The sequence below is a fragment of the Triticum dicoccoides genome, chromosome 4B (genome assembly GCF_002162155.2).
Source record: "Triticum dicoccoides isolate Atlit2015 ecotype Zavitan chromosome 4B, WEW_v2.0, whole genome shotgun sequence".
In the NCBI taxonomy this organism is placed as follows: domain Eukaryota; kingdom Viridiplantae; phylum Streptophyta; class Magnoliopsida; order Poales; family Poaceae; genus Triticum; species Triticum dicoccoides.
In genome coordinates this window covers 271,877,851-271,885,466 of record NC_041387.1, presented here as the reverse complement: position 1 = coordinate 271,885,466, position 7,616 = coordinate 271,877,851, and the positions used below count along the sequence as shown (strand labels likewise).

General features: G+C 42.2%; 1 protein-coding gene across 18 annotated transcripts; it reads right to left on the bottom strand.

Moving 5' to 3' along the window:
- Positions 1-642: 642 nt before the first annotated feature.
- Positions 643-7,610, bottom strand: LOC119295958 (6-phosphofructo-2-kinase/fructose-2,6-bisphosphatase-like). 18 transcript variants are annotated; one of them, XR_005144554.1, is made up of 8 exons: positions 7,333-7,610; positions 6,139-7,264; positions 5,542-5,595; positions 5,388-5,465; positions 4,471-4,727; positions 1,930-3,347; positions 1,053-1,701; positions 643-951 (listed from the first exon to the last, which is right to left on the bottom strand). XR_005144554.1 is itself a non-coding variant. In XM_037574385.1 (5 exons), exons 1-5 carry the CDS (start codon positions 7,335-7,337, stop codon positions 4,835-4,837), a joined length of 273 nt encoding a protein of 90 aa, XP_037430282.1. In that variant the 5' UTR covers positions 7,338-7,610; the 3' UTR covers positions 4,736-4,834. The 18 variants fall into 18 exon arrangements, 1 of the variants encoding a protein (XP_037430282.1); XR_005144555.1 differs by having other exon boundaries at positions 643-1,701; positions 1,930-2,034; positions 2,115-3,347; XR_005144556.1 differs by having other exon boundaries at positions 644-1,701; positions 1,930-2,013; positions 2,115-3,347.
- Between the last annotated feature and the right edge of the window lie 6 nt (positions 7,611-7,616).

The window sequence follows — 7,616 nt, the reverse complement described above, 5'->3', positions numbered from 1 at the left end:
CGACCATGATGATGGTGTCGTCGACAAACTGGAGAAGGGAGATCCTGGTACCTCCATCCAGGTGGGGGGTGATCCCACGAATATGACCCGCCGCCTTCGCCTTGTCTAGGATGGCGGCCAGCGCGTCGACCACCATGTTGAACAGGAATGGGGAGAAGGGGTCGCCCTGTTTGACCCCACATAGTGTGAGGAATTAAGGGCCGATCTCCCCATTGATGTTCACGGCAGTGCGACCGCAGGACACCATCTGCATCACTCGAGTGATCCACCGGTCGTCGAAGCCCTTCCGGAGCAGAACTTCCCGAAGAAAGGGTCAGCTAACCGTATCGTTGGCCTTATGGAAGTCGATCTTAAGGAAGACCGCCTTGAGGTGCTTAGACCGGACCTCATGGAGGACTTCATGGAGAACTAACAACCCATCCAGAATATATCGCCCCTTAATGAAGGCGGTTTGGTTGGGGTAGGTAATGCGGTCGGCAACGCCCTTTTCAGTAGCTGCCAGTACATGCAATGCCCTTTCCGGTAGCCTTTTTGGCACTGCCAATGCACTGACACGAACATGTTGATGCTTGTTGCAAGAGAGAGATGCAGCAACAAAAGTAGGACATTCATAAAGTACATCAGGAGCATCAATCCTTTGGCTGTCAAATCACTAAAGAGATTAGAACCGTGAGGTTAGGAACAAGGCCCACATGTGAGAAAAAGGGATGGATGGGTTGCTCATAGAAATGATGTTATTACAAACTATTGCAGCACACACCAATCCTGAAAATTATCAAAGGTAAAATTGAAGTTAAATGTCTTTCATTGGCTTTTTACCAATGCATCTAAAAAACTGCAAGTGTTCTGCAATCTACTCTGGCACATTCTTTCCTTCCAGGAGCTAGATCTAAGCCTGTCTTGCTCGGAAAAGGCTTTTGAAGCGTGAAAAGTGAAGCACAGAGGTAAACCCTGCAATGATATGGCAATTTTGTTAAACAAAATTGTTCAGTAACACCAATCGCAGCTCTAACAACTAAGTGTTAGCACATGGAGCATGTAAAAAATCTAACCATCTACCGATAACTTTCAATGTGAATACACCACCCGATTCCTCAGCCCTATCTGCTGAAACAGATGTGTTATGCGTGTCAGAGTCAGATGCTTGATTTGCATTCCAGCTTCTTACTTTTCACAACTACCAAAGCATGGTTAGCAATGTCACCATACCTGGTGTAAAATTGTTAACATCACAAAAGGGCATGTATGTTCCCTTGTTTAATATCTCAAACATGTTTATTCTGATGATAGAAAAGCAATACTGAGAAGAATAAAAGGTATGAATTGAACAACTCCATTTGCCTAATGCAAAGACACATGTCATTTCTATATTTAGCTACATCTCTCAGAATCAGTAACAAACTTACGCACACATAAGCCTTTTTAAATGAAAATAGTTGCAACCAACAGGCCTGGATCAAACCTATGGAATCGAAGAGCACAAGCACATGAAACCTTGAATATGTAACATGTAAACATTTACTCAACAAAAAAGGATTATTAGTATTAGAAAGCCGTATCATACAATAAAATAAAATAAAATGCCAGGTACTTAATCACATCCCAGGTTTGGATCCTAAAATGATGGAATAAGAATACCTAAGCTTTTTAGTTGAAACACAATCCAATGTGAAAGGAGAGGCTCATGATCGGTCTCCACATCTGTCATGGAGGTTGAGATTATTGAGAAAAGGGAAACCAGGAAGCTAGTCCAAATACATAGATCTATCAAAGAATGCAACAGAATTGATGTACGGTGGTTTACATAGGAAAGATCGATCAAAATTATACTCTGTCTATCATAGACAAAACTGAGAAGCTCATATGCATAAACCCCAAGTGACCATAGCATAAATATAGAGTCAAAGTGAACAAGCATATGGGATTTACCTTGCTCATCGGTAACACACTGGAATGGAGACCTTGTGCGCCAGTCACCAGAACCGCCGAGAAAAGCTCACTCTGTGCGTTTGTCTATCGTGTACGGAGAAGTGTCTTGGTATATGTTGGTCATGATGAGCAGAAGCAAGATAAATATCAACTCACCAAAGTTATCCATGTAAAAGGAAATTTACCTGGCACTTGCAAGAATCTTCCTTAGAACTGTGTTTCGGTTAAGGGACATCAACGCCATCCTGGATGAGCACCGATTTTGCTGTCCCGTCTCTCCTAGGTGCCAGCAACCTGAAGCTAAAAGGGACAAATACATTCATCATCTGCAGCTGCAAGAAGATCAAACACAGATGTCGATGCACTAAGATAAAATCAGTCGTACTAAACATGCCAAGATTTTCAATCTGCTATTCAGTTCATGAATGTTTCAGTGTGCACACACATGTTTCACTAACTTTTAACAGATGAAAACAAAAACATTGCATCACTTTGATTTTCACAAAATCAAAAGGTATGTACGTTCTGATAGGAAACAACATACTGCCATTTATACTATTTACTTACTTACGAAGCCTTTTATCCCAAAAAAATTGGGGTAGGCTAGATATGAAACCCTTTCACGAGGACTTCCCAGGAGGTCACCCATCCTAGTACTACTCTGGCCCAAATGGATTTCATACCCAAAGGACTGGCTAGTTTTTACGTTGGCTCGCCAAGCCTATCACAACCCTTAGATATGAAACCCTTTCACAAGGACTTTCCAGGAGGTCATCCATCCTAGTACTACTCTCGCTCAAATGGATTTCATACCTATTTGACTGGCTAGTTTTTACGTTGGCTCGCCAAGCCTATCATAACCGTCCTCCTTTACCCGGGCTTGGGATCAGCTATGCCTAGAAGACATAGACGGAGTTATACTGCCATTTATACTGTCCAAAAAAGGAAATTGGCTAGTATCGACCACCGACTCCTGGTAAAGCATAGTTAACCAAATGATCATAGCAATATAGAAGCATTAGAAAAGAGCAAAAGCAACAGACATGCTACTCTAGATCCACATGTCGAAAAAAATTCCAGTGAGCTCACACTTGATGCAGTTGAACCACGTAGCTTCCAATTCAAAGTGATTCTACATGACATAGCAACTAAAGCCTCCTTTCCTAAAATAAATACATGATACTGCATAATGATGAGAAAAGTGTAGGCCTGCAACATTTATCTCCTCCTTGTTGGCGACGACGCCCTCCTTCTGCCACTTCTTCCTCATCTCCTTGTGCCGGTTCTTCTTATTCTTCCTCGCCAAGTTCCACCATGGCGTCCTTGTCGACCTCCTCGTCCAAGGACAGGGAGTTCGTGTCGGTAAACTCGGCTGGCCTCCCGCGGCCTCGCGCCGCCGCACCAAGAGATCAATGCTCCTGCAAGGATTATGGACCCAGAGCTATGGGTTAGGACAGTAGAATCAACACTACGGTGGAAGAACAAAAGATAAGTGTGGATCTTACCTGCATCATCCTAATCGACTCGTCTAAGTATACACAAGCTACATGTTCTCTGTGATGAATTATATACTATAGCGACCACTATGTTACTTTCTTACATACGTACATATATACGTGCGCCGTGCTTCGGTCCACTCCCCTCAATATCCAATTTAGAAGAACACTTGCCAGAGTGCGTTGGGAAGCCTGGCTCCAATTGGTGAGAAGACTGATGGATGTGCAGCTTGCTCAACGGACGGATTCATTAAGATGGAAATTAACCAGGAATGGAGAATTCACGGTTAAATCTATGTACTTAGATGTTCCTAGTTCCAAACATATTTGGCATATCAAAGTACCTTTGAGGGTTAAAGTGTTTATGTGGTTTGTACATAAACAAGTCATTTTAACCAAGAATAATTTGACAAAGCGCAATTGGACCGGTTCTATGAGATGTAGTTTTTCTGATCATGACGAGACCATCAAACACCTCTTTCTTGATTGTCCCATGGCGAAGGTTCTTTGGCGGACTGTTCACATTGCTTTTAATATTACTCCTCTGAATAATATCAACTCATTATTTAGGACGTGGCTGGATGGGATAGAAAGTGCTTTACTTTGGGCAGTCTGGAACTGCAGGAATGATTTGGTTTTTAACAAAACAACAAATACTCATTTTTTGCACGTTATCTTCCGAGCTACTACGTTGATCCGGATGTGGTCGCTACTCACTCAGACGGAGGCCAGAGAGCATTTGGTTACTGGATCTACCCGATGGGAGATGGTAGCTCGGGCTATATTCAGCCGGTTTGGATGGCGGTCATGTAATAGGATAGGCAATTAGTTTTCCTATCTTTATTTTGCATGTCAGCTGTGGCTTTTATTTTCCGATCTTTGTGAGGCGTTTGGTGACTAGTTTGTAATGGATTACATGACCTTTGTTGAACCTATTTGCTTTTAATAAATGTGGCCATATGCATCTTTCTGATGCAGAGGCCGGGGTTGCGCCCCTTTTCCAAAAAAAATACGTGTGCCGGCTCTGCAGAGGTAATTGGGGCACCTGCACAAGCACCCTATGCTGCTGCTTGATGAGCACGGAGCCCATCTCCATGGACGTATTGGACGCCAGGATCTCCGCCATGATGCCCAACTCCCGCCTGGCCTCCGCCCACTCGTCCAGCCCGACCAACAACTCCTTGGGCTGCTGCCCTCCCCGCCCCACGGCCACCAGCGAGAACATCCCGGCCATCGTGTCCACCGTCTCTACCACGTCGGCAAGGCTCGGCGCGTAGTTCTCGTAGAACCTCCACATCCGGCCTAAATTTTTGTACACAGAAATAAGGTTATGCATATTATATTTGTAAGTACAGGGTGAGTTTTGAGGGATTGTCAGTTTCTAACTGGTCAGCATAATCAAGACTTTGCTAAATTTTCAGGCATACATTCCTTTCGATTATGTTTTGATCATTACATATTGTCTCCAGAAATATTATCTGCAGGAAGTGCATCTAGTTAGCAAGCATTGTCCAAGATGACAAATGACAGAAATGTACCCAATGCACAAAAGCACATTAAGTAGACTGACCCACAAACTGTCAGTGGTGTGACAATATTATACTCCCTCTGTTCCATAATGTAGTGCATATAGATTTCCTAGGAAGTCAAACTTTACCAACTTTGACCAAATTTATATGGAAAACTATTTATATGTACAATATAAAATATATACAATATGAAAATATGTCTTGTGATGTAGCTAATGATATGTATTTGGTATCCAAGATGCATATGTTTTTCTCTACAAAGTTGGTCAAAGTTTGTAAAGTTTGACTTCTTAAAAAATCTATATGCGCTACATTGTGGAACAGAGGGGGTATGTTATAACTTTCATCAACATGAAACAATTTTAGCTCAAGATAATCACGGAAGAAAGGTCAAAGAACCAAGTCTACTATAAATCCAAATGTTACGAAATACCTTGCAGTTCCCTTCAGCCATCTTCATTAGCATATATCTTCTTTTCCTTGTGCTGTTTGTTGCATCAAATATACCAAGCTACACACAATAGGAACTGGTCAGAAGAAACATTACATTGTTAGAAGACTACACAACATCCATAAAGCCAGCTTACCTGACCTCCTCCGTGCATCCATTCTATCATGTCTTCCATTGCTAAAGCAACCACCTAGAAACATTTCAGACAGAAAGATAATATGGATACTTGCTTACACAAAATTCGATGTTAAAATTCATCTTGTGGTGCTGTTGGTCAGCCAATCAAATTTTACATCTGAAGTAGTATGCTAAATTGAATTATCATGGCCTTTATGGAACTTTCAAGAGAAGCATTCAGAATAATCCAAGCAAAAGAACATAGCATGAGTTTAAGGTGGCAGAGTAATCTTAGTATCAAATCCTAATACGTTAATGGGAAAATGTGAGTATAATATGACAATATTGCAGGGTCAAGATGTGCCAAATACTCCTGTTCATAAATAAATTTTGGTCTAGCAATCACAGTGACTAAATTATTCAAAACTACCATGGTAGCATTTATTAGTTATCTAAATATGTGTATAAAACAAGTTGTTAAATGGGAGGGTATAAAACGAAAATAGTGAGGAATTCGTGTTGGAAACATAGAATGATGTATTTGTGAGCACGGAGGGTTATATAGAATTTAGAGTTCTACTACTTAGCGACAAATTGTAGAACAAAGCATGCTGACCTCATTACATGCCTCGATCCCCTCTTGGTTATCAGATAGAAAAAATCTGCAGACTGAACCAACGAAACTACAACATTGTCAGATTTCTCTACAGTAAAGAACTGTAATTTTATAACATAGATGCAAATAACTGCATTACAAAAAACAAGATATAACTCCCCAGCGCCATCGACCTTAGGCCCCCTGCTAACCACCTCATGGTGCACTGAAGTGAAATAAATACTGACTAAATGTAGCTAGGCTCTAAAGTGTCTTGCTAACATATTTGAAGTCTGAACATATAGTTGTTGCAACATATATCATAATCATTTGTAACAGAAAATTAGAAATTCAGCAGTATCTGAAACTAAATTTAAAATAGTATCAAACCAAACCAGTTCATCAAGGTTTGATACATATATAGAATCATAGACTCAATACTTATGTTATGACATTTATTTTGCAATTTATTTATAATAAAACTGAAAAGCATATTAGTTGCTACTGTTACATGGTTTCCTTTATGAACTGGAACAAAGACCTATTATTCAGAAAGAAATCAATAGTCTAAATAAGCGAAGTAAGGCATCCAGTATTGAGAGGGACTCACCATACCACAATGTACTTACTATAAAGCTGAGCACTAACAAAGCAATGAGGAAGACTAAACAGACACAAAGAGGAGCAGCAACACAACCTAAGCAAAATTAACATCCAGTGCAATCAAAATCACCTCAGTCACCACATTTTGTCAAGTGGACTGCTTCACCACATTTTCAAAAGCTTTCATGAATGATTTTCGAAACACTGCTAAATTACATTTTACCTGCTTCAAACATACAACAAAAAGATGTACAATTTCTTTTAGTAATTCATCAAACGATTGGTGTGCACAACTAAAACTGCACACATAGAATCTCTAAAGATGTCAAGGTTGTCAACCTCTGCCACTTGAGAGGGATTTCACCGCCTCGAGCTCTAGCTTACATGAGAGATGGAGGGAGGTAGTAGGGTAAAGCTACAGATCAAACCATGGAGGAAACAAAGTGGAGACGGTGGCTCAGATGTATGGCTTGGCGCCGCCGGAACCCATGACCGGACGCCATGCAGTCCCGTAGCCCATCATGAGCCCGCCCCCCCGCCGCCCCTGCAGCCATCTGCGTGCATTGATACAAGGCGGAGAAGGAATGGGAAGATGCGAGGGATCATGCTCACCTCATATGCCGTCATCCGTCCCTGTGGCGGCGCTGGTAGCAGATGACAGATCGAAACCGCCACCGCTGTCGGCTTCGCTTCCCACCCAATCGGCACGGCCGGTGGCATGCTCGCAGCCACATCCCCTCATCCTTCTCCTCCGCCCGACCTTCCCATCCGTTGGCTACCTCCTCCCAATGGCCAAGAATTGGAATCCCCCAGAGGCAGGGGTACAGGCTAGGGTTTGGACGCGGGCGGGGAATAGGACGCTGTGGTGCCGGCTGTGGGGAGGGTGGGATATGCGC

What these genes read in the sequence shown, in the direction of transcription:
- LOC119295958 (XM_037574385.1), bottom strand. An exon ending in GGATCGAGGCATGTAATGAG is followed by an intron (nt 5,596 to 6,138) that starts GTCAGCATGCTT and finishes AAATGTTTCTAG; the next exon opens with GTGGTTGCTTTAGCAATGGA. An exon ending in TGGCTGAAGGGAACTGCAAG is followed by an intron (nt 4,904 to 5,387) that starts GTATTTCGTAAC and finishes CACTTCCTGCAG; the next exon opens with ATAATATTTCTGGAGACAAT.